The sequence below is a fragment of the Diabrotica undecimpunctata genome, chromosome 4, assembly GCF_040954645.1.
Source record: "Diabrotica undecimpunctata isolate CICGRU chromosome 4, icDiaUnde3, whole genome shotgun sequence".
Taxonomy (NCBI): domain Eukaryota; kingdom Metazoa; phylum Arthropoda; class Insecta; order Coleoptera; family Chrysomelidae; genus Diabrotica; species Diabrotica undecimpunctata.
The window spans coordinates 45899796-45927749 of NC_092806.1; the positions used below are offsets into that span (position 1 = coordinate 45899796).

Here is a 27954-nt window from a genome sequence, read left to right on the forward strand (position 1 = left end):
CGAATTGACAGCAGCAACATTCATGAGGCCATAGAATAATACCATAGGTTAACATCTAGAAGTGTATCTAACAAAATTATAGGAATCTCTATTCCTTACTTTGTCAGATCATAAAATGTAATAATTTCTATATATGTAATAATTTGTAAGAAACCGAAAAAAACTGCATAACAAGTATATGAATCTCAATTTCCCATAGTAACAGGAGTAGGCGGGTGAGGTCTGCCAAGACATATTAAATATCTCAAAACCAAAAAATAAATTTGTTTTAAAAATTTCACCATTATTTGGAGGGAGCAATTATTGAAAGGTACTGAAAAGGAAAAGGTCATTTGTATAATATAAATAACATTTACATTAAAATCATTTTTCATTCTTTGTAGTAAGAATCTAACTATAAAGTGCCCTGTTATTCCCCAAGCAAATATTTCTCACCAGAAAAATCCCCCTATCTGACAATACCCAATCAATACACATTGAAGGAAAGGTTTCACATATATTTGAGTAGGTAGGTACTTCACATTTGTATTTACAGGGATTTCACATTAAATTACATATATAAATATAAGGCACAAATTGAAAAAAAAAATTAATTATTCAAGTGTACTTCTTCAACTGTTACTTTGTGTGTTGTGTTTGTGCAAAGAAACTAAAAAATATATAGAAAATGGATAAGTGGCTTTTCAGTTTTAAGGTAAATATAAAAAATAGTTAAAAGTTACAATCATTTATATATATATATATATATATATATATATATATATATATATATATATATATATATATATATATATAATAGAGAAATCACATAAGCATTAACCATAACTAAATTTGTACCTTCTAGGATGCATGTTCAATAGTTTAAAATAATTATTTTTTGTTCACATCAAAAAATCATTTCCTATACAATAATTAATGGTACTTATTGGTTTTTTTAAGTACCATATAGTTTACAATATCTTTATGCTTCTTCAAAAATCAAAATTACCAACATATACCTGCTGTGAATGAGAGGTAAAAGTTCAGTAGATTTTGTATAGATCTTTTAAGCTTCTTAAAATTAAATTTTGTGTTTTAATAAAGCAAATTGTTTTTTAGAGTAAACATCAGGAAACAGAGACAAATAAGCAGAAAGATTCCCCAGTACCACTTGATGTAGAAAAGCCAGGTTGCAGTCATCAAGTTGAAGGCTCCCCTATTTATCCTGCTCCCACACATTCTCATATTATGAGTGACAATGGCGATACTATGGTAATGTATTGAAGCAATTGATAATTTTATAAAAATTACATAAAAACACAGACTTCATATCGTATTTATTTATTAAAATTATATAGATAATATAATTAAATTAAACTATAAACTACAAATATCAGATATAATTACAGAAATTAGGTATAATATGAGAAAGATTTAAAACTACTACAGTAGTGAAATACATTTGTATTTGACTTTGACTAATATTTTATTGATTTACACCATCTAAATTATGATTATATTTTTAGAATGATCCTACACCAGCAAAAAAGAAAATAAAAATAGAGAAAGCATCAAAGAGTGAAAAAAAGAAGACTTTTAACAGCTCTTGGAAAAGTGTACCACAGTTTAAGAATTGGTTAGAAAAATCAATAAAACAACCATCATCTGAGGGTAATGAGTACGCCTATTGCAAGGTATGTGATTGTGATATTGTAGCTCATAAAAGTGTATTACTAAAACATTCAATAAGTGAAAGGCATAAATTAAATTGGACAAAAGTGGCGAGCAATACTAAACTCACTGAATTGTATAAACCAAATGCTGATGATGTAGCTGTAAAAACGGCAGAGTTAAAGTTATGTGCCTTGTTGGCAAGCAATAACCTGCCATTTTTATTAGTAGACACCCTAACTCCTTTAATTCAAAATATATGTTATGACTCGAAAATTGCTAAACAATTACACTTAAAACGAACCAAAGCTAAGTCAATTATTTGCAATAACTTGGGGTATAATTTTCTTGAAGAACTATATATTAAATTAAGGGAGCCAGGATGTTTTTTTTCTTTGGTTATGGATGAAACTACTGATATTTCAGTAAAAAAGCAATGTGCATTCACTACTATAATTTATGAAAATAATTCAACCAAAACACAATTTTTTGATCTTGTCGAGGCTCATGGATCAACAGCTAGTGATTTATATGGTATTCTAAAGAACTGTTTAACTTCAAAGAATATTCCACTGACTAATTTTGTAGGGTTTTCATCAGATACCACCAATGTTATGGTTGGAGAGTTTAACTCTGTATTTTCCAAGTTAAAAGAAGAATTTCCACACATAGTATGCATTAGATGCTCATGTCATATGGCACATTTAGCTACATCAAAAGCCTGTTTAAAATTACCTAGGCATGTGGAAGATCTGCTACGGAACATAGGCAGTCATTTTAATAGGAGTGCTTTGAGGAGACACAAATTTATAGAGTTCCAAAATTTTTTTCAAGTGAAAATTCACAAGATACTCTCTCCAGCCATAACAAGATGGTTATCTATTAAAGAATGTGTCGATAGAGTACTTGAGCAATATGAGCCACTTAGAGCATATTTGACAGAGTATGTATTTGAAGACCCGTCAATTACAACAGAAACAATGTTGGAAACCATGTCAAATTTGTTCACACCGGTGTATCTAGAGTTTATGTCATATTCTTTAGGACTAATGACAGATTTCAATTTACTCTTTCAGTCAGAAAAACCACTTCTTTGTAAGGTTCAGCCACAAACTGAAACTCTGTTGAGAACGCTGTGTTCTAATTTTATAAAGATGTCTGTAATAAAAAGAACCAACGACATATTTAGACTTAACCATGAAAACCCTACAAATTTTGTTAGTTTACATGATATTTATATAGGAGTTGCTGCAACAGAAAGCTTGAAAGAATTAAAAAAAAAGCCAAATTTGAACCAAAAAGAATTTGATAGTTTTTTTAAATGTATTTTAGAATTCTATATAGAGTTAGTTAGTAATATTAAAAATCGATTCACCTTTAACGACCCTATCTATAAAATAATTTCAATATTGGATCCCAAAATTGCACAAAGCTTTGAAATAAAATCATTACAATGTGTAACTAATCAATTCCCTATTTTAAAAGAATATGTTAATATTCAGGAGTTAGATAATGAATGGAGAAGACACGCTTTATTAGACTTTGAAAAATTAAATTTAAATTCAGATGACTGTGAGCAATATTGGTCTCAAATATTTAATTTAAAAAATGATGCTAATGCTTTTTTATTTCCGAATTTAAAAAAAACGCTACAGCTACTTTTTGTTTTGCCATTCTCTAATGCTAGTGTAGAACGTATATTTAGTGATTTGTTTAACATAAAAAGTGACAAACGGAATTTATTAAACTCTTCAACAGCAAAGGCTATTTTGGCAACCAAAGCAGGAGTTGAAAAGAATGGCGGTTGCTTAAAATTCATACCATCCAAAAAAATGCTAGGCCATAATACATGGAAAGACAATCAGTAGCTTGTATTTTAATATAGTATGTTTCTACTTTAAGTATACCTATGTTTTTGTTTTAATAGAATAATTTACATTAGTTTAAGATATTTAATCTGTTGTTTACTTGTAAGTACCATTCATAACTGATTATTAAAGCTAAAATATTACAAATGATGTATATTTTTCAAAATATCCTATTTTCCTGATAATATTTTAAGTAAAGAAAATAACTTGGCAAATAATTTGCAAACTTTTATGTCTTCAGTTTCTGAGGAAGACAAATTAGTTGAACATGTTCTTTTTGTATTCACATTTTACCGATCTGAGGTATATGCAACAGTTTTCAATTGCAAAGGTACATTTTCTTTGCTGATATGAATAACAGGAGTATCATTGTTATCCTCAAAAGCACATAAGTAAACTCCTTCCACAATAAGTTGTCTCTAGGAAACATAGAAAAATACCATGGAGGAACTAGACAGGTTCATCAATTGCTCATGACACAGGACACAGTACATAAGGTATTCTGAAATAAAATAAAAAAAAGTTAAACTACATAATTATAAAAAAAGTATTACAAATATGTAGGAAAGAGTCATAATTATAATTTTTATTGTATTCAGTTTCCATAGATATTTTACTAGAACCTTGCAGTTCCCAGTTGCCACTTTAAGAGCATATTTTCATATGCCTATGATGATGGAATAGTTCTTATTCTTAGTACCATATAAGCATTAAAAAGTGAACAGGTTCCACAATCAAATGAATTGTAGTTAAATAGGATAAAAATATATATAATTATGTACTCACCTATTAAAATTAATCCAGTCTAGATGCGCCATATTCTTGTTTTTAAGTTATAACATAACCATCAAGGGCAAGGGTGTACCAGTATCACACACTTTTTTTGGGCATTTCGCATTTTAAGGCACTCTAACCTAGCCAAGCTTTTATATGACAGTTAACATACTCTTAAATCAACAAATAAAAATTAAACCTCAATCCTACTTATTTTCTTTTCAGTTTCTTGTTTATTTTGTTTACCATCATTTACCATTTTGTTTATTTGTTTTGTGACTGTGACACGCTTTCAATCCATTTTCAATCATGATTTTCAATCACTATTACAATGACAACTGACAGGACGTGACAGATGACAGTAAGGACATAAAAATAAGGTTTGTTTGATGTTTGTTGATTGCTTCACACGTTTTACAACACAGCGCATAATTTTGGACAAAATCGCATAATTTTTGACAGGGAGGTGCATCTTTCCATGCCCAGCCATTGGTAACACTGATTGTACCATGGTTGCGGCTATATTCAACTTGTACTTTCCTTAGTTTGGTATAAAAGTTTTATTGGTTTTATGTATGTTATGTTTATTTAAAAGTTAAAATGGACCCAAAACTACCAAAAAAGATGCCATTAAAGGAGGTTCATCAGAATATCATTGAAACTCCAAAAGTTGCTTCAGCTACTCTGAGACCCACTGAACCTTCTCAGAGTAGGAATATCGCGTCGAATATGGCCACTAGTGCAACCCCAAACAGAAATATTCATGGAAACTTCGCTCAAAGAATGTCTGTATCCACGGTGAACTTAAGGGCTGCCCCTGCATCGAGAAAAGTTGAAGCTGACTCCTCAACAAACCCTAGTATTAATGATCCAAGCAGTGTAAAAGGAAATAATGAATCTATTTTTAAACGAGCAGCTGCAAACAAACTAGAAACTATTGCAGAACCCAAAGAAGCCAAGCAACCGAAGGTGGGAATTCCTGATTACTATAAGTTATTTTGCGGTTTACAAGAGGTGCATATGAAGCTAATAAACAACTATCTTCTACTTAAAGAACAATGTGCAGGTAATGATTTATCAAAATGACAATTAAATTCCATTACTCTATATCCTGATATTAATATTATATATTCTTTTTTTTTTTATTATTTGGGTCCATACACTTTATCCTGTTTAGGCTTGCAGCCTCTACTTAATCCATGAACACTGGTGTTTTTTGTATGATTCTAATTTGGTTTTTGAGTTTACCTCTACTTTCCAGTACCTAGAGAAAGGTGATTTGAGATGGCATAGATTTCAAAAAGATTGAGTTTTAGGAAATACATAACAAAGTTTAAATAAATAGCAATTATGTAGGAAATAGTGGTTTATTAGCATAATAAAAGTAATTATCTAAACAATTTTTTCTTTGGAAAATAATTAAATTTTAAAAGTTCTTGAAAATTCATCTCACTCAACTCCTGTGAGTAAGATGGCATACACTAAACCATAGAAACTATTTCACTTGCAGTAATCACAAATTATATGTTTAGCGGATTTTAGTAATTCAATGCATTCTGTGTGAGACCATTGGTGATAGACTTGACTCTGCAACAACCATTCTATGGGAATGGCCCCTTGCAATAAATGGGTTTTCATCATCAAAGGTGATCAAAGCTGCTGACATGATCCTGTTTTTAAGCTATCAAGTAGGTTTCGTTAGATTGGCTGCCTTTTTTTTAGCACCAATAGCTTTTAGTTGAATTAGATCTGCAGATACATTCAGCATTCCAAATTTACCCTTCTTAGAATGATTAACTAATCTTTTATTATAGATTTGGGCAGTGACAAAACTTCTGCTATAGAGTTTGAAGGCCCTGTTTGTGTTTGATCATTTGACTGATTACTCATAGGTACTGAAGGCCCTGCCTGAGTTTGGTCATTTGATTGAGAGTTCATATGCACTGAAGACTCTGCCTCGGATTTGGAGCTTGTAAAGTTAAAAACACCAGCTTCAGTTTTGTTGTGATGCTGAGTCTGAAAATATGAAGCTCTTTGTATCTGGCATTGTCTGGTAAGATAGGAACAGAACAATCTCCAAGATCATCATAAGTGACATTTACATTTTGACCATTGCTAACTGTAGCACCTCATAAATAAACTTGCTTGAATAGCTCAGGTACCTGGAAATGTGTGACTGTTCTTCCTGGATGGTTCCTCAGCCAAATATGTAGCTCCTGATTATAGAATGTGTTAAGTGGACCTAATAAACTATTCTAGCGGCAGAATATAGTAATGTCATTATCTTTTGTGTAAGTCAAAAGATCTAATTTTTTGTGACTGGAGTGACCATCCAAAAGTAACAGAACCTTGATTTTTTCAATGGTCTAGCATGTTTCATAAAATGTTGCATCCATTTAAGGAATACCTCTTCCCTATTCATCCATCTTTTTTTTTGGGCAAACCCAACAGCACCAGTTAGAGCATGGTCCATTAGTTCATATTTTTATGAGGAAAAATAAATACCAGAGGTATGGAACTTTCAAGGGCATTAACGCAGCAAACTGTAGTACAATGGTAGAGTCTCTTGACACTAGTTCACATGCTGATTAGTTTTCTACTAGTTTTGTTACAAATGCTGTCGAATTTTATGATGGAACTGTGCTAAATCCAGATTCGTCCACATTTCATATTTGGTGGGGTTTGAAGTTATGCAGTTTCATTATATCAGTCAAAAACTTTAGAAAAATGTTTCTACTTGGACTCGTTAAATCCCCACACTCTGGGTGTAGCTTTAGGTTTCATATCCCAAAGCCTCTCAGCCAGTCCAAAACTGCCATTTCTTTTTCCAAAAAGATCTGTGAGAAAGTTTCTTAGCGACAGCTATTTGGTAAGCAAACTTTATCAAATTTGTTCTAGTTATTGCAAAAAAACCCACATACAGTTCTTATAAATGTTCAATTATTTGTTGTTCCAGTTCTTTGTTAAATGTAGCTTTTTGACCACCTAAATAACCTTTTGATGTTTCTCCTTCTTATGCTCGACATCAGAATGGGGTAGCTGGAATGTGGCTGCCATCTGTCAACCCATTCTTTGGCTACAAACTGCTGCAATTGCATCTCTCATATTTCTTTGGTCCCAACTTATCTTGCCATTTTTGAATGCATGGTGCTATTTCTAAAACAAAAACAAATCAATCATGTGTTTTCTTCATGAATTATATTCTTTTTTGAGATCTATTTTTACCAAAACCTACTTAATCTGTACATGTCGTGGCACCATTGGACTACAAATGGTGAAGCTTTTGCTACTATGCCATCTTAGGTCACTTTCTCTAGTTGCAATTTCTATGTTACTAGCATAATTTATAGTTATTCCCTAAATATTTAAAACAGTTGACCTTGCTAAGTACATTTGTTTATGCTTGTAAATTATTTACTGACTTTTTTTCTAGAACTTTATGCTTTGGCAATTTTAAGAAATTTTCTTTTTCTTGTGTTTACCAGAATAAATATTATCATTTCTACATTTTGTATCTACAGCTTTTAGTGTTACTTCATATTATGTAAGCAGTTCATAGGAAGACTAAAAGCCATGAAGAAAGGCTAGTGCGAGAAATAAACGGCAAAGAAAGATGTTGAAGAGAACTTTGCGAGAATCTTTAAAAGGTTATCTGGAGAGACATTTACTGAATGTTTGTCACGAATTTTAAAGCGACAGCAGGAAAAGCGCCTGGGCCTAATAGGGTCGCACCCCAGATAATAAAAATCATTATTGATGAGAAAGGGCAATGGGCACAAGATATTATGAACAACTGCTGAGAAGCAAGACTTTCCAGGAGATCTGAAAATGACAAATCTCATACTTATCCTGAAACCAGGAAAGGAATTGGAGGAGCCTGGGGCGTACAGACCTATATGCCTGTTAAATACCATAGTTAGGGAATTCTTGTGATAAAAAGGCTGGAGATGGAGATAATGGAGAAAGGTGGCACAGGTAGAGGAAAGGAAAATCTGTGCTAGATGCCATAAGCAGGATCAAGTGGGAGCTATCCATATGTAGGAGCAGTATAGTGCTAGCTGGAAAATTATTGTTAGACTACTGGGCGACTTGCAGAACTTGGTCAGGAACACCTTCACAGATATGTGCATCAATATTGCTAGGGGTAACACTATGAAGACCATGGCAGGAGCGTCGCAGGGCTGCGTTTAAAATGTTCTATACCAAGAGATTTTGCAGGCTGATCTAGACATTGGTGTACAGGCAATAGCGTATAAGGATGACCTGGTAGAGCACAAAGAAAACTGGTCATTTATGCATAGAGCGAACTGAGCCCTCAACAAAGTGAAGACATGGATAAGAAGCAGGGATCTCATACTGGTGGTTGAGAAAACTGAAGCTATGATCCTCAAGTATACGAGGGCCAGAGACTATATGGTTTTTGTACTGGAGGGAGGAAGGATCTTACCTGCCAAAAAAGTGAAGTACTTTAGAGTAGCTGTAGATACTAGGCGAACCTTTTGTGAGCACATGAAGTATGTCATCCTCAAGGCAGAGGCGAGAACGTTGGTGCTGACAAGGATTATGCCCAACGTGGGAGGACCAGGGACTGCCAAAAGGAAACTTTTAATGAAAGTGATCCACTCTACTGTACTCTACGCGGCACTGGTATGGCAACAAATACTTAACATCAAGAAATATAGGAGAATGCTAGAAAAAGTCCAAAGAAAATCACTGCTAAGGGTGGCACATGGGTGTGTTACCCATCCACCTGATGGTGAAGTAAAGACAGAAACCTACAGGAAGGATGAGCAGGATAAAATAGTAGCTAGGAATAGCAGCATAACAGACTGGATGAAATGCGGTGACAGAGACACTAACTACTTTTTCATCCAGTTTCTAACAGGGCACAGCTTGTTCACGGCCTATCTAGGAAGGACAAGGAAGGTAGTGGATGGAAACTGCATAGAATGTGGAGTGTCTGATACGGACGAGCACTGTGTATTCGAGTGCAGAACGTTCGATAACGACAAAAAAAATTACACAGGAAGGTAGGTAGGGTAAGTGTAAACACAATAATGCAGGCAGCAATGAGGAGAAAGGCTGAATACAAGAATAAAAGAAGGACACACTAGAGAGGAATCTACAGCAAAGGTAAGAGATTGAAAGAAAGAAAGAAAAGATGGGATATTCATATAATGCACTGATCTGGAGACGACCTACTGTATGAGAAATCCGGATGAGGTGGTGGACTTGGGTTGGTAGGCAGGAAGCTATCAGTGCATCTGTGAGCATGAATCTTCTGGGAGAGCTGAGTGCGGATGGACCCTTCCACCCTGAATTCAACACACGCCAGGGCATCCTTAACGGGACACGTCCTGGTACTGTCTTTAGAAGTTTTACCACCTCCTTCTCGTAAAAAAATATGTAAGCAGTTCAAACTAAAAAGTGCTGTTGATAATGCGGCTCCATGTGAGTCATTCTTCTATGTTATAAACAATGTTTAATAGGAATTCATTGAAAATACGTTTATTTTGATGTTTTGATTTTCACTTCAGGAAAATATTTTCAATTTGTATTTCGGTTTATTTTTAGATACTCAAGAAATGAAAAAAAAATATGATGAAATAGTTGCTGAAAAAGATGAAAAAATAAGCATCTTAGAAACTGATTGTACAACTAATAATGCATTAATCATTAATTACAGAGAAAAATGTGATGAATTAGATGAAAAAAATAATAAGTTAACAGATGAATTAAGAAAGAGTAATGATATATGTGTTGAATTAGAAACCACACTTGAAAATTTAAGAAAAGATTTTATGCTCAGTCAAACATTGAACAAGCAACTTCAAAACACAATTCAAGATTTAAAAGGTATGCTTTTTATTTATTTATTTATTTGTTAAATATACAAATTAACATTTTACTAACAAGCCATGGAAAAAAACCTTAAGTATATATCATAAACCACTATTTAGGCCTGGAGGTCATAATTTTTTATAGTTAATTAAATTATTTTATAATTATAATATTTCATATATATATATATATATATATATATATATATATATATATATATATATATATATATATATATATATATATACTTCCGTCTTCCCGAGAACTCAGTAATTTTCATATATATATACATATATATATATATATATATATATATATATATATATATATATATATATATATATATATATATATATATATATATATTCAGGGATTCTACAGTATTCACTGCCTTCCCTCGCTCAACCGTTTCCATCTCTCTCTGTTGTCCCATTCTCCATCGTTTAGGCCTCTGTTACTCATGGCGTCGTCTACTTCGTTCCTCCAGGATTTTCGGGGTCGTCCTCTTTTCCTCCTTCCTATGGGGCTCCATTCAGTTATTCTCTTATCCATCTGCTGTCGCTAGTTCTTCTTACATGCCCATACCACTTTAGTCTTTTTTGTTCTATGTATGTTAGTATGTCTGTTTCTATTGACGTTCTTTGCTTTATTTCGTCATTACTTCTCCTATCTATTCTTGTTACTCTGCAGCATCTTCGCAGGCATTCCATCTCTGTTGCTACTATCTTACTGCTGTTTTTCTTGTTTATGATCTATTTTTCAGCCCCATATGTCATAATACTTCGCACTAATGTTTTATAAATCTGTGTTTTTGTCTTCATATTTAGGTGTATATCCCACCATAGTGAGTTAAGTTGTCGGATTGCTGTTCTTGTTTGTCCTAATCTTTGTGTAATTTCTTCCTCTTTTGTTGCCTTTTTTGTGATTATAAACCCCAAGTATTTGTGATTATAAACCCCAAGTATTTGAATTTATCCTTTCCTTTGATTCTTTCGTTGTCATCAATCTGTAGATCTTCTATGTCTTCTTCACTTGTAGATAGGTACTCTGTTTTCGCGAGGTTAATATCTAGGCCAGCCTTGGTATATTCTTCTTGTAGTTTTTTTATCATATAGCTGAGGTCGTCTTGGTCTTGTGTAATCACTACTTGATCGGCTGCAAAGCTTAACGTATATAGGTATTCGTTCCGTACCGGTACTCCCATGCGTTCGCATTTTCTTTTCCATGTAGTCAAGGCTTTCTCTAAGTATATTTTGAATAGGATTGGAGATGTGGAACAACCCTGCAGGAGCCCTTTTGTTGTGGTGAAGTCTCTTCAGGAGTCCTCTGTGAATATGTAAACAGCTGTAAACAACAAATGTATGAAGGAATAACAACTAGTGTTAGGACAGGTGTGGGAGAGACTGATAAATTTCATGTGATAGTAGGATTCCATCAAGGCTTGGTGCTTAGTCCTTATCTATTCTCATTAGTTTTGAATCAAATAACAGCAAAATTACAGATTAACATTCCGTGGTGCTTAATGCATACTTGTGATGATTTAGTGTTAGTAGAAAATTATGGAAGTGACTTAAAACAACAATTGGAACGGTGGGAACAAGCTCTTGAGGAAAAAGGTTTGAAACTCGATAGGACAAAAACAGAATATTTGGAATGTTGTGTAAAGTAATGTACCCAGGATAGATATTACCGAGAAATAGGGAAATAGATGAAAACAGCCATAAAACCAGCTATGATGTGCAGAACTTATGTTATTCAGTTAAAAAGAAAGAGGAACAACAAATGCACGTGCCGGAGATGAGAATGCTTAGATTGAAGAGTGTAGTGACAAAAAAGGATAAAATTAAGAGTGAGTATATTATAGGAAGTCTATGGGTGGCGCCAATTGTTGCCAAAATGAGAGAGCATAAGATGTTTGGTAATGTTCAACGTCGAGACGTTGACCACCCAATACGGAGGCTTGCTGATCTGTGGGTTCCTGGAAGGATTGATATTGATATGACAGGAGAGAAACTTTGGAGAAATATAATTAGAGAAGCCTACCCTGAATAGGGATAAAGGTAAAGAGAATCATGATGATGATTTGGATATGTGTAAACATGCCCCATCCAACTTGCTCTTTGTGCTTTTACTCTTTGTATTATGCTTGGCTGGTTGTAGAGCTCCATTATTTCCTTATTTGCCCTTCTTCTCCATACACGGTCATTGTCCTTTGTGCCTCCATATATCTTGCGTAATATCTTTCTTTACTATCGTTTTAATTTCTGTCTAGTTTTCTGACTTAACGTAATAAATAAGTTTCGCTGCCTTACATAACCGAAGGTTGCACAATCGTTCTATAAATCCTGATTTTCGTATTCCTGGATATTAACTTAGATTTGATCATCTTGTACTAAACAAGACAAGGCTCCTACAGTTTTACTTCCTTTAATAATAATTTCAGTATATTCTTCAGCTCTATTTGTAAACGTCAACCCAAGGTACTCGAATTGATCCACTTTTTCAAAGCAATATTCTCTTTTACCGCTACTTATTCTTAGATTATCTTCGGGCTCCATTTTCTTTGTTCTCATATAAAATATTTTCATTTATGCATAGTCCAAACTTGTCTCGATCTTTCTGATTTTGATCTCGCAATCAATGCTATATCGTCTGCAAAAGCGATAACTTATTGTCTCTTGTAGTATATCATACCATCTGTCTACACTGCTTTGTTAAAACATAACCTCTAGGATAAGGTTAAATGTGTGGAATTGTGTTAAGTTATGAATAGTGGATCACCTTGTTTTAACCCGCTTCTTACCGTAAAAAACTCTTCACTTTGTGCAAACCTAGATGTTATTTGTAGCTGTTGTGCAATATTTGTTCCATCATAAAAATCTTATCAATTGCAGATTCTAAACTCTCCCTGATATTCATCTATTTCAGATTCATACTCTCGTCTTCGGGGGGAGTAAGACGTGTAATCGTCAAATCGCCCCGTACGCTCGGCTAAGGGGCTTCACGTGTAGCTAGCGAAGTGACCCTTGCACTTACCTTGTTCAGGTAGGATGTTGGTTTGAATTCAACCAAGTCTTGACCAGTAGAATTTCTTAGTGTGAAACAAAAACACCGATTTTACTAGAAACAAAACAGCTACAGAGTCTCTAGTTGAAAAATAGGGCAGAGCCCCGACAGGGGGTCTCCTAGAGTGTACGATGCTCTAGGAGAGGCCGAGGATGACTGTCCCTTGACTTATAATTCATTGTCAGTTGGTACTCACTGTGGGTGTTTTCCTGGATCTGGTGTTTTGTTGTCCTGCTTTAGGCTTTCCACCTCTTCAGGACGTGGTTTGTTTTATTGTGTGGCTGTTGTTTTTTTTTCTGGCTTCGTGGTTCCACTGGTGTTTTGTTTTGTATTGACTAGTCGTCGGAGGAACGCACTGAACAATCAGAGGTGAAAGGCATTGATTAAACGGTCCTTTTCAGAATTTATTGTTCTAAAAAATAAGGTAGTGTAATAATGAATATGCATGTTTACAAATTGATAAATTAATAAATGTATTGAAACGCGATCCCGTGAGGGCAGCTGTGGCTGTATCCTCTGCAATAGACAGGTGTCATTGTGCAATAGGATCGGGAAACCACAGAAAACCGATCCCCCCTGTCTAGGGAAGCTCGAAGTGAGCATTTAAAAGTTAATGGCGACCGACGACGATAGTAGAGGGGAGTTGCCTCCTGTATGTCAATGTATTCATCAGGGAGTTCATTGCTGGCAAGAGCCAGTAAAATTGCGGGAAGGAAGAGGATTTTGGGTTTAGGTCTTCTTCTGAATACATTGCCGATGGATGAGCAAGTAGTTTTTAGAATGCTTTGGGCTCTGAAGTTTTGGCCACGGATGGTGCTGATTGTGTAACTCCTGCTTGACTTGTAATTTTCAAGCCAAGGGACCAGTGGTAAATTAGAGAAGGCGGGGCGATGCGCATCAAGTATGCTCATTACTTGATGCGCATAATAGGGCAACTGGTCTATAATTTTGTCATATGCTTATATCTCCCTTTTTGTGGATCGGACATATGGATGTATTTTTCCAGCCTGTGGCAATTTCTCATTTTCCCAATTTCATTTTATTAGGTTGATTAGTCATTTGAGTAATAGTTGTCCACCTTCCTTGAATATTTCTGCTGTAATACAATTCTCCCTGACTCTTGTTATTCTTCAGCTGCTTTATTTCTTCATCTATCCCCTGATCTGATTTTTCGTTTTGTCGACCTCATTGTTGTTTTGCTCCAGTCGGGTTTTTGATTGTACTCCATTGGTATTTTCCTCAGGGTTTAGCAGTTCCCCAAAGTATTCCGCCCACCTCTCTAGTTTTCTTGGTAATTCACCTATTGCGTGCCTTCTTTACTTCTGCAAAAGCATTCGATTCCGGGACCCGTAGCTTTATGGACTTTGAACTCTTGTTAAAAATGCTTAATCCCTTTGTTTATCATATGATTTTCCATGTTATGTAACTTCATTTCCCAATATTCTCGTTTCTTTTTTCTGCAGGTCATTTTTACTTTTTTCAGGCATCTTTTTTGTTATAATGTGGTATCACGGAATTTGGATAGGTCAGTATAATATGACATATAATTTTGACCAAATTTTTTAAGAATATTTAGTTTTTAGTATTTTTCATTTTGTAAACTCTTCTTGTAGACATGACTGTCTGTTTTTCAATGTGCCTCCAGTAAGTTGTCGTTCCATCGTTTATGTGGTCTTCCTACTGATCGTCTTCCTATTGGGGAACCGTCTCTTGCCGTCTTTACTACTCTATTTGTTGTCGTTCGGCTTATATGATCGTTCCATTCAACTCTTTTATTTCTTACCCAGTCCTTGATGTTGTCCACCTTGCATCTACGTCGTATATCTGTACTTCTAGCTCTGTCCCATAGTGTTTTACTATCAATTTTCTAAGTGTTTTCATCTTGCTGTTTTTAACATCCTTTTTGTTCTCTCTGTGTCAGGTCGTGTTTCTGCCGCGTATGTCATTATTGGTCTGATGACTGTTTTGTAAATTCTGCCTTTCATTTCTTTTCCGATATTTTTATTTCTCTATATTGTTTTATTCAGGCAACCTGCGGCTATGTTGGCTTCATTCACTTGATCTTCACTGGTTTCGTAAATTAGATAATAAAAAAAAATAAAATGCCAGAGGAACGATGTGATATGAGGAGACAAATTTTTAAGATTTTAATATGTAAAAAGAAATAAGAATAAGACTTACTCACGATCAATTTATTCTACCACCAACGATTGGTTTCACATACTATAATTTGCTATGCATCTTCAGGTCAACGGTACATGGTAAACTAAATGCTATTTATGTTAAATAATAACAAATATTATCGTGTGACATGATCGTTTAATATCGAGAAAGTAATATCATTATTTTTGTCAATATGAAGTGTGCTCATTCTTGATGGACAGGTGCTAACTAAGCAGCCCAGCCCGTAGTGACTGTAAGAACACATTTTGATGTTTGAAAGAACAGAATTAGAGATCAGAATAAACTGGGGTTTCGATCAGTAAAGATGAGTTTCACTCTCCCTTAGCTGCATAATATTGAAAAGAATCTTACTTTACAATACGCCCAGTATATGATTCAGAAAACTGAACTCTAACAAAAAGTAATGAAACCATATTATTATGTTTAGAGTAAAGTACTAAGCCGAATTTATGGAGCGGTAAATGACAATGGATACATCTTTAAACTTTATAAAATATACCAGGAACCCGATATATATTAAAATAGGACGTCTGAGGTAGATAAGGCATGTAATGCGGATGTAACAAACTGACCTAGCTAGAAAAAATGTTCTTTGATAGACTCATTGGTCAGAGAAGAAGAGGAATATCCAGATCAAGGTTTCTTGATAATATCGATGAAAATATGGGAATAAATGCTCTACAGAGAAAGGCAGTTGATAGGAAGGATTGGAGATAAATTATTAAGGAGGTTAGAAAATGTTTGTAGGGTTCTAAAGCCAGAATGATGATGATAAATCAGATAACCGAGAAATTACAGGCTAACATAGTGGTGGAGAACTATCGATAGCACTATCGATAACTATCGATAGTATTGACTATCGTTTGCTATCGATATTTTTTTTGACAATCGATAGTTTTCGATATTACAGGTTTGTTTTTATTTCGGTGTTTTTGGAAATAAATATTTTCAGTTTCGGACAATTTTGTGTAATGCAGTTAATTTCTCTTTAAAAAATAAAGTCATCTTTCCAACTAAAGAAAAAAGAAGAGGAAACAGAAGAACAACCTCAATTTCGTAGAAGATTTAGTTTCTGTTTCCGTTTCCTGTTTCTTTCCTCATTCTTGTCTACTGAACTTGTTCTTCGTTCTTTGTTCGTTGAGTTCGTTCCTTAAAGTTGAGGTTAAAAAAAGTTGTGTGAAAACGTGTTTACAAGTGTTTGTTTGGATTTGTAATACATATATTTGAATTTGATCATGGAAAAATTTGTTATTACAACAAAGAAACAGAAGGTCACTGAAGAAAAACCTACATCCAGTCGTGAAGGTAAGTTTTTCAAATTTTATAATTTAACAGTATTTCTAAGTATTTTTTTTTGTTTTTTTAAGATTCTGCAAATGAAAAACTGAATTCTGAAAACAGAGAAAACTCATATGTAGATTCTGGTTTGACAATAGATCTAACTTCAAGAAAACGAAAAAGGCATTCCAACGTGTGGAATTATTTTAAAAGGTCTGCAGATCGAAAACTAGCCAAATGTTTAACCTGTGGAAGGGAGTATAAAACTAGTGGCAATACTTCAAACTTAGCTGATCATATTAAACGGTTTCATCCATTTATGAGTACTGGCCCAGATTGTTCTGCAAGTACAAGTACTACAGATTTGAGTACTAGCTCAGCACGATCAAGTGCTAAGTCAATCAGCCCATTTTTTAAAAGATCATTACAATATGATTCTACTTCGCAAAGGAAAAAGGATTTGGATCATGCGCTGACACTGATGATTGCTACCGATTTACAACCATTCAATATTGTCAATGACTCTGGCTTTAAGAACTTTGTAAATATGCTTGACCCTAGATATGTTCTACCAAGTAAATTTAGTATTAGAGAGACTATCATGACTGATATGTACAAAAAGTGTGTATTAAAACTAAAAGATGTTTTACAACAAAATAACTTTGTCTCTATAACGACTGATTCTTGGACCTCCATTAGCACAGAATCATATATGGCCATTACATGTCATTATATAGACCAAAATTTCAATCTTAAAAACAGTATACTGGCAGTACCAAAATTAAAAGAGCACCATACAGCAGAAAATCTGGCAAGTGTTTTGCAACAAACATTTGAAGAATGGGAGATTGCAAAGAAGGTAACATGTATAGTTACTGATAACGCTCCCAATATGATAAAAATGTGTGAATTGTTGCAAAAGCGGCATTTGCCTTGTTTTGCCCATTCAATCAACTTGGTAGTACAAGACAACCTTAAACTCAGATCTATACAAACTGTCCTTACTAAATGTAAGGAAATTGTGAGGTATTTTAAAAGCAGCACTACAGCCCATGAAATGTTTATGAACCACCAGAAAGAAAATAGTACAAGTAATTCTGCAGTTAAACTAATCCAGGAAGTATCAACTCGCTGGAATAGCACATTTTATATGCTGGGAAGAATAATTGCAACCCAAGATTCCCTAAATTGTACTCTGTTAAAGCTAAGAAAAGCTCCACCACCAATAACAATTGATGAATTATTGTTATTAAGAGAGTTACATAAATGTTTGGAATGTTTTGAGGAAGCTACAAAAAAAATCTCAGGTAGCACTTACCCAACAATTTCATTAATTATTCCATTATCATATGGAATTTATAATCATTTAGCTGATTGTTCAAAAGAAATGAGAACAGAAGAGGGAAAACAATTTTGCGCAGAACTTCAACATTCAGTTCAAAATAGATTATTTAATTACGAAAAAAGATCAATTAACAGAATTGCGACGATAATCGACCCTCGCTTTAAAAAGGAAGGGTTCTACAGCCTAGAAAATGCAAATCAAGCCAGTGTATTTTTAGAACAAGAAATATGCCAAATACTGCAAGAAAAGGACGTTGGCAGAAAAAATAATCCTAATGGAGATGGCGAGACTGAATCTGCACCTAAGAAGTCCTTATTTTCATTTATTGGACAAAAAAATCAAACAAAAGTTAAGTCTAACCTAGCTGACGCTATCCTTATTAAAAGGCAATACCTAGAATCACCCAATGCAAATGAAGACACTGATCCGCTTCTGTTTTGGAAAGTAAGTAAAACAATAAGAAATATATATTAACACATTCCCTGCCAGCCATATTTTTATATTATGTGCCTCTACAGGCCACCATATGCGTAGTTTTTTTGTATATAGAGCCTTGCCACTTGGTTATGTTGTCAAATTAATGTATAGTTAAGAAACTATTAGTCATATATATCTTGTTCTTTTGGTGTACATTTAAAAATGCTGTTAATAAATAAATAAAAAGTTGTTGGTGTTGGTCTGATGGGATTAACGCTCCCATTAGGGCAATGCTAGTGTTAGTCCCATGGGACCAAAGTGGTAGGGAATGTGTTAAGTTTCTTTGTTTATTTTAGGTAACTGGTGAGGAAGTGAATCCAATGGCCCAGTTGTGCCAAAAATATTTTTGTATACCTGGTACATCGGTAGAATCTGAGAGAACTTTCAGTAGGGCTGGAGCCATTATATCTGACAGAAGATCCCGACTTAAATCAAAAAATGTAGAAATGATGATATTTCTTAATAAAAATGCTCATCTGTTGCAATCATTGCAATAAGCAACAATGTTTACTATGATTTAAAAAGTTTTTTATTTTGAACTTTTGTACATTTGTTTAAATGATTAAAATAAACATTAAAGTTTGATCTTATTTTATTTCACAATGATTATGTTTTCCACCTTTTGTGTTATTAGCACACTCATCTCTGTATAGGCTTGTGTAGTATTGCTTCCTTTATATTTGTCCTGTAATCAAATACAGGCCACCTGTATTTAAGTAAAATAGATGACAAAGATTTTTTTATTCTTTGAATATAATTTGATCAACTTTGTTGGATGTTTTGTGTTATTTATTCTCAAAGAACTCATAAATATAAGTTTATTCTCACACCCAAATCATCGAACCTTAAAAAGATCATATATTTATTGAAGCTTAATTTATTAAAAAAATTTAAGGAATTTAAATATGTGTAAACAAGTTTAAAGTGTTTAATAAATATTACAATGATCATATACATAGAATGAAGCAATTTGTGATTGATTATACAGCACTTGAACTGTAGCTGTCTGAGGATTCTGGAATTGTATCATTAGGTAGTTGAGGACTGGATGTTCATTATAACTTAATAATACATTCTCGATAAATTTTATTTTATATACCTATAGTATGCAAAAGTATTTAACAGCTACTAAAATAGCCATTTGCAAGTGCACTTCTGTATGATGAAGGATGATAGTCATCTGTAGTAGACTATTATTAGTATGGGTTATATGGTCTTTAAATGCAAAATAATTACATTCAACGTTCTACTCTTTTCCTTTTCAATGATCTTATTTTTATTTATTATATAATATGTATTATTATGCAATACAAAATAAATAAATTATAGGTTATATTTAATGTCGTTTGTCAAAATCCTACTATCGAAAACTATCGATAATTATCGATAGTGACGTGTCAGACTATCGGTAATTATCGATAGTCATGACTATCGATAGTTCTCCACCTCTAGGCTAACATTATTTGACAAGTAATATATGCTGATGGTGTGGTGTTAGTAAAAAGTACTTAAAGTGATTTTCAACAAAACTGAAACAGTGGAGAAAATCTCTTAAAAAAAGGTGTAAAATTTAGTACGGAAAAAACTTAGTATCTGTATAATGAAGTTATGACTGTGTGTTTTGTGTAAAATCGCCTAATAGAAAGACCGTTAGGCCTAAATATACAGGGTGCAGCATTAGTGCGAGGAAGTCCAATTACTCATTTGTCATCAAGAGATATGAAAAAAATTGTTTAGGTTAAAGTTGGAGCACATATAGGACCGTACTCTAAAATATTTTAAAATATACAGAACCACCCATATTAACGGGGTGGAACAAACTATCTTTTTATTTAGTGGAACACTCTGTATATTTTTACATTTTTGAACTCTTCTCGATGTTCTCGTTTTTTTCGGTATCAGGTTTCGCAGTGTTATACGAGGTAATTTAAAAGATAACTACATTTTTTATTAATATTGCAGCAAAATTTACACCCTGTAGAATTGTAGATTTTGGTATCAAATACTATATTTATGTTCAAAAGATTTTTAATATACCTAGTTTACTATTGTCTAAAATTATTAACATAGCGTAATATTTTATTTTGATATACAGGGTTGTTCGAAATTCAGAATGAGTATTGTCTGAGTGTTCTTAAATGGAACACCCTGTATTTTAGTACTGTAATGAAATTTCATTCTACGATTATTTATTATTTATTAAACGTTACCTATAACTGCTTTAATTAGTGAGTTAATTGTGATTTTTTTTGTCAAACATTAATTGCAACAAAAATTAGTTGAAATTTTATTACGTTGGCCGTGAAAAAATAGCCCAGTTTTGACCACTTGACTATAAAATTACCACTTTAGTTTAGTGCCAAAGTCAGAGCCAACTAGGTAAAATATTATGTTTTTACTAATATTTTACACACCAACAATCCTAACTACTTAATTATTTTGGTGTCTCATCCAATACTAACAAATTAAGGTGCAGTATTTTACCTAATTTTTGTTGCAATTAATGTTTGATTCAAAATATCACAATTAACTCGCTAATTAAAGCAGTTAGGTATAGGGAATGTTTAATAAATAATAAAGTATAATAAAATGACATTTCATTACAATACTAATATACAGGGTGTTCCATTTAAGAAAACTCATTCCGAGTTTCGACCAACCATTAAATATTTCGCTGTGGTAATAATTTTAAACAATAGTAGACGATATTAAAAATCTTGTGAATATAAATATATTTTTTGATATCACATCTCTACAATTCTACAGGGTGTTAATTTTGCTACGAAATTAATCTTCTTCTTAGGGTGCATGTCCGTTCCGAACATTGGTGATCATTCTGGCTATGATGACTTCGTCGTTTGCTATACGGAATAACTGTGTTGAGGTGTTTCTATAGCATGCTCTGAGGTTAACAAGCCAGGATATTCTTCTTCGTCCTGTGCCCCTTTTTCCTTCAATTTTACCTTGAAAAATGCATTGGAGTAGCTCATATCTTGCTTGATTTCTCATTATATGTCCCAAGTACTGCAGTTTACGGTCCTTCACGATGTTGACCAAATCCGCGGTTGTGTTCATCCTCCGTAGTACTTCTTCATTGGTGACTTTGTCTGTCCATGGTATCTTGAGGATCATTCTGTATAACCATAGCTCAAAAGCCTGAAGTTTTGATAGAGTTTCCGCCATCAATGTCCACGTTTCTACTCCGTACAGAAGCAATGAGTACACGTAACATTTAAGGAGCATATTTTTTGTTTCTAGGATGAGGTCATGGCTCTACACAGAGCTCATAGTTAAGAATGCACTTTTTGCCTTTCCGATGTGACATTTAATGTCTTGGGTATTGTCACATGACTCATTGATTATAGTTTCCAAGTAGTTCTACTGTGAGATACGTTCAATTCTCATTTGGTTCACATACAGATTTGCTCCAGTTATGTTTTCCTTGCTGATGATCATTAGCTTGGTTGTGCTGGTGTTTATATCCAGTCCATATGTTCTTGTAGTCAATCAGGCATGCAAAAACATCACAGCTTACATCTCTACATTTCTGAAACAATACCTACACATTTGTTTCATTTTCAAAATTATTTTATGGATGACTTTTAAAAACAGCTTCAGCAGATGGCTCATTAGGCTTATGGTCTTATAGTCTTCACAAACTTTTGCTCCTTGTTTTTTGGGCAATGTTACGACCTCCGATTTAATCCACTCTACTGGTATTTTTCCTGCCTTGTATATTTCATTAAATATTTCAGTTATTTTTATTTGTTCTGCATCTAATAGCTTCAGAAGTTCTGCAGGAATTTCATCAAGTCCCGGTGCCTTTCCATCCTTCATTTGTCTGACGGCTGCCGTTATTTCTTCTGGTAGGATTTCAGGACCTGAATTTTCTTCAATGGTGGTTTCCTGTATTGTTCTAAGGTCGTGGAAGTCGCGTTTTCGGAATTTTCCAGCTATATCCAGCTGTTTTTTGTTTCTCTTTGGATTCCTAGTAGTAGCGAAATTCAATTCCGGAGTAAGCATCTCAATCGGACTTCAGGAGGAGCAGTTACAAGTATAACAGAAAGATTAAAATGCAAAGAAATCAGAATAGGCACATGGAACGTAAAAACCATGGCACAGGAAGGTAAAATCCATAATGCAATACAAAAAATGGCACACATGAAATTAAATATTCTGGGAATAAGCGAAATGCGTTGGCCAGGTTCAGGAACCGCAAATATCGGGGAATACCGCATTTACTATTCTGGAACAGATGACGCAAGCGTGAATTAAGGTCGGCATTATGTTGACAATAGAAGTGGCAAAATCTGTTGACAACTTCATCCCAATCTCAGCAAGAGTGATGCTCATACAACTGAAAGCAAGACCAATCGACATCAATATAATTCAAGTGTATGCACCTACAACAGAAGGAACAGAAGAAGAGGTAGAAGAACTATTACATAGCATTAATCAAGTCGTGAAAAGGTTGAAAAAGCAAGACCTAACAATTGTCATGGGTGACTTCAACGCCAAAGTTGTGGCCAGCAAAACATCACCTGCAGTTGGACCATTTGGACTAGGAAACCGGAACGATCCGGGAGATACATTGGAGATTTTTGCGGAAGCAAATCAATTAGTAATAATTAACACCTGGTTTAAGCTACACCCAAGGAAATTGTACACCTGGAAATCTCCACAGGATTCTGTGGGAAGGATTGTAAGAAATCAGATTGATTACATGCTAGTAAATAAGAAGTATAGGAACAGCTGTACATCTGTCAAAACAGACCCGGGGGCAGACATAAATTCTGATCATGTACCAGTTGTAGGTATGTTCAAAGTCAGAATGAAGAAGGTTACAATTAAGTCGAAGAAGTATGATGTTAGAAAACTGAAAGATCCCAATGTTCGACTGAAGGTAAGTGAAAACCTCAATACAACGGTGCTAAAATGCAGAAATGCAGGAACTATAGAGGAAAGTCTGATCATATTGGATTTAAACAAATTTTGCTGGAAAATAGCTGGAAAGTTCCCAAAACGCAACAACGTAAAAATAACAGAGGATGAAGGCAATCTTGCCATAACCAAAGAAGATGAAAAAAAGTATGGGAAGAATACTTGGAGAAACTTTTCTACAACCTTAGAACAATACAAGAACCCACCATTGAAGAAAATTAAGGTCCCGAAATCCTACCAGAAGAAAGAACGGCAGCCTTTAGACAAATGAAGGATGGAAAGGACAAGGAAAACATAACTGGAGCAAATCTATATGTGAACCAAATGAGAATTGAACGTGTCTCACAGTACAACTGTAGATAAGTATAGGGTGTAGTTTCAATATTTAATCGATATTCGGTAAAAAAATATTGAAAAAAGTTAACAAAAAACATAAAATTTCAGCCACCAATGTAGGAGTTATTTGAATCAGCCATACGAATTACAATATTGCAATATTTTATTGATTGCTATGTGATATTACTAAATGGTTGTCTAATCGTGTCATATCAATAAAATTTTAATTGTTGTTTATAATAAAATTTTATGACCCCTCGTTATGAATGCTTTGTTGTCATACTTTTGGCATGATTCATAAAGTGAATGCAAGAGTGGTTTTTGTGTTACATCAGAGGTTTTTTTTATTATCGTAAAATAAAAAAAAAGTTATATTTTGGTCGGAGTTGGAGCTTTTATTCAGATTAGTAGTAAAATTGTGATTTGTGCCCCAACGAGTTTTTATTATTGAAATGTTTCTGTGCTAAATGAAAATGTTGTCTAAAAGGTAAAGGTAATGTAAAGTCTAATATTTATTATACAAACTAGTAATTTTATCCGTCGCATGCGACGGGAGATCTAATCAATTGCCATCTACAATCACTCACTAAATTTTACAAAAAACGGCGCGTAGCAATTGGGGAGTGCCGACAAAAGTCAATACTTTTTATAGCGCCTTATTACTATGTGGGTATATAAAATTTTACGTCTGCTTATTACTGAATTATTAATATTATTTATAATAACACACCAAATTTAAGTTCTTTAAAATTTTAAAAATCTTCATTTTTTTCTTTAAAAATTTGGTTTAATGATTTTAGTAATTTTCAAAATTTGTTAAATATAATATAGAATTTAGTCATCATTTACATTTTCATTATTTCTTGTATTTATTTTATGTATTTATTTTATTTTATTTAATGTTTAATTTTTGTTAATTTATTGTATTTAATTTCATTTAATTGTAATAAAGTCGCCTTTTTTGCGTTTTAATACGTAAATGTTAAAATCCTACTACACCGTTTTAATTAGTTTTCTCAAAATCGGAAGTGAGTACAGTAAAACCTCGATATAACGGACTACTTGGGGAAAGCCGAAATAGTCCGTTAAAGCCGAAAGTCCGTTTTATAAAAATATGTTTAAAATAAATCAAAACACTTTTTTTTAATATATATGTACACTGTATTCAGATATATATAAAAAATACAAAATACAAACAAAATTCTATTTAATTGTCTTCGGACATTCGTCGTGAAGTGACGTTGTTGTTGATATCGACGCGCTTACTGTCGGTAATCATGTTTTAAAAGAGGAATCAAGTTTCATTTGCAATTTCGATGTTTGCTGTTTTTTTATGATCAACTCTCTAAAATTACGAAAATGCGTAGAATACAGTTGAACTTCGTTATCTGATGAATATAATCAATAAATGTTATTAGAGCGTCGAGATGCGATCTTACCTCTGATAATTTTATTTTTGGCAATGTTGTTTTGTCATCTTCTTCGCTAACTTTACTTCCATCCTCACTTTTTAGGTTCATAACTTCATCTGCTATTTCACTTTCAGTCATGATGTTATACCCAGGATCACCTTCTTTAGATCCACTTCTAGCCATTGCAAAACATCTTCCTCAGCTACATGTTCTCCTGCATTATTATGTATTGTCCTATAGAAATCAGTAACTTCCAAGCCTTCTATATCTATGCATCTTGGCCATCAAACAAATTCTTTCAACCATTTTTTAATGTTTGTTCTTCTACCTCCTCCCATGCTGCAGAAAAAATTAAAAATGGTTGATTTTAAATTGTAAGACCTTAAGTTTTGCAAGCTACGCTGTCCTCTTGGATATTCTGCATTATCTCCATCGTACAATACAACCATTACTTCGTCTAAAAACTTACGACGCATGAGTTGATTAAGTAATGTATTTTTTGGCAAAAACATACAGCTAAAGTTCCCATCTTCTGAACGTAGAATATTTTCAGAGAGGTGAGCAGGAGCGTTGTCTAAAAACAATAAACATTTCACCTCTGCTGGCGGTATTCCCAATTTTTTCTCTTGAAATTTTCTCACTGAAGGTACAAATTCTTTGAAAAACCAATTTTTGAAAATATCTAGAAATGTGTCCTCTTATGCTAAATTTTATTGAAATTTTTGTAAAATACAGTGGTATGGCACGTGTTAAGCATGTATAATATTAACAGTACGTTTTTTTTTTTTTTTTTTTCTACATTTGACCGGATTTTTTGTCCGTTATATCCGAAGTCCTTTAAATAGAGTTCCGTTATATCGAGGTTTTACTGTATTTACGTTTTCACAGATTTTTTCATAATAACTTTAAAGGATGTTCAGAATCCGCTGTCAGTTCTTCCCTTTCTATTACAGTTTTTTTTTATTCTAGGACCGGACACCCAGATGGACGAATAGACAAACATAATCTGTGTGATACAAAATTCTATTTTCATATTACTATTTCTATGCAATATTTCTAATTTTAGTTGTGCTTAATTCGCAGCATATTTTTATATTACTTATAAAAGTGCAATGCCACAAGAAACCATCTTCAGAACTATAGTAATAATACATTATGAGAGGCGCAATAAGGCTTTTCATTAATTACTATTTAACTATTTAGCTTCAGAACAATATTAAGGCTTTTCATTTCTTAGCGACTTACTAAAATGAATCAAAACAATTCTGCAGCCGTTATATAGGAAAATCGACAGGATTTGAAAAGGGTGTTCACATGTCAGCCATGGAACCTGCCACCCCCAATTTATGAGTTATGAAGACTTCAATTTAATATTTTAGCTTGAGGATGTGTTTTATGTACCCATATATACTATTTTGTAATTATGATTACTGTATTATGTAATAAATTGCTAGTTATTAATTTACAATTCATTTAATAACCATTAAATAACAAATTCTGGTCAATAACTCATCGAAAAATCGATGAATTTTCGTAAGAGCACGTTTATTCTGATAATTAACAGGTCAAAGGTCTTTTTGTTGTGATATCCTCGACTTTTATCTCATAGTTGTATACCTAGCATTGGCCTTTCTGTTGTGGCTAGTTTGTTCATATTTACCTTGGTTAGCAACCATCCTCGTTTATTTTCAAGGCTTTGGCTCAGACATTTTGACATGTTGTTTGTTTGACAATAGAAACCTTCCATTGTTAGGAAAATTATTTTTCCATGTCTCAAACGTCTTCTACAACCGTTGTGGCACTTCAATATATCCTGGGATGATTAAACATCTGAACAGATACAACTGACGTCTGTACTTGTATGTGTTACATTTCTAGTGTTATTTCTACACAAGACCATCTATCGCAAGATCTGTCAACGAGTCTCGTCCAATTTTCGTGCTTACTCTGATTCGACAAGATTGGAGCTCTTGACAGCCGTATTGCTGGCTGATCTAGTTACATATATCAGAGTTTTTTGTCCGATCTTCTTGTTTGGTCTGATTCGGCGATTGCGCTCCCTTGAGCTAACTTTTCTACCCACAAATTGCCAATCGTATTAAGCACATGCAAGAACTGATACCACGCTCTACTCGGCATTATAGCCTTCTAACCAAAACCCCTCTGATTATGCTAGTCGTGTTTTATCACCGGCACAGTTGTTACAATGTTCACCAAACTGGCATTTCCTACCGTGGAGCTCGTCGAAATATCATTACTCACCGGCTGTCGTCGAAGACTTTCTTCTGAAATGCGACACCACGCCGAGATTTCGACGCTGTTCTTTTTCTTTTTTTTTTCGCACCCCACGGAATTCTTATAGGAAAAGAGGCCAAAGGTATTCTGTTTGACAGTCTTCCTAGTTTTGTAGGTCGAAAAATTCTACTGATTTGACGCTATTCTTTTTAACTAATGGCATTGCACGCGTTGTTAATTGGAGCACAGTTTTAGATGGCATCCAACAATGCCTTGTGGTCAAAATATGTCCGCGGCTTATTTGTCATTCCATGTTTTAGTTTTACTTCTTTATTAGTGTATCTACTTATTTACTTTAAAAGATTACAGTTTATTATTTTTCTACAAGTACTTATTTTTCAATAAAATCTCATTGTCAAACTGGCTAACACATGTAATCTGTTTTTAAGTTCCAAGAAATTGGAATCTTTGTTATTTGGAAACTACGTCGCAAGCACAGAAAACGCTGTAAAATATCAAATTTCTGTGAACATTTAGTTTAAATTAT

General features: G+C 33.7%; 3 protein-coding genes across 3 annotated transcripts; all 3 read left to right on the forward strand.

The window, feature by feature from the left end:
* The first annotated feature begins 566 nt into the window (after window positions 1-566).
* Window positions 567-3518, forward strand: LOC140439469 (uncharacterized). The gene is made up of 3 exons (XM_072529395.1): window positions 567-694; window positions 1099-1251; window positions 1506-3518. The coding sequence occupies exons 1-3, from the start codon at window positions 668-670 to the stop codon at window positions 3516-3518; spliced, it is 2193 nt and encodes a 730-aa protein (XP_072385496.1). The 5' UTR covers window positions 567-667.
* Window positions 3519-4763: 1245 nt separating this feature from the next.
* LOC140439470 (uncharacterized) lies at window positions 4764-26633 on the forward strand. The gene is made up of 3 exons (XM_072529396.1): window positions 4764-5358; window positions 9867-10148; window positions 26142-26633. Exons 1-3 carry the CDS (start codon window positions 4893-4895, stop codon window positions 26165-26167), a joined length of 774 nt encoding a protein of 257 aa, XP_072385497.1. The 5' UTR covers window positions 4764-4892; the 3' UTR covers window positions 26168-26633.
* Window positions 16619-19332, forward strand: LOC140438004 (E3 SUMO-protein ligase ZBED1-like). Its single transcript, XM_072527725.1, has 3 exons — window positions 16619-16688; window positions 16751-18450; window positions 18780-19332. Exons 1-3 carry the CDS (start codon window positions 16619-16621, stop codon window positions 18978-18980), a joined length of 1971 nt encoding a protein of 656 aa, XP_072383826.1. The 3' UTR covers window positions 18981-19332.
* Window positions 26634-27954: the final 1321 nt, after the last annotated feature.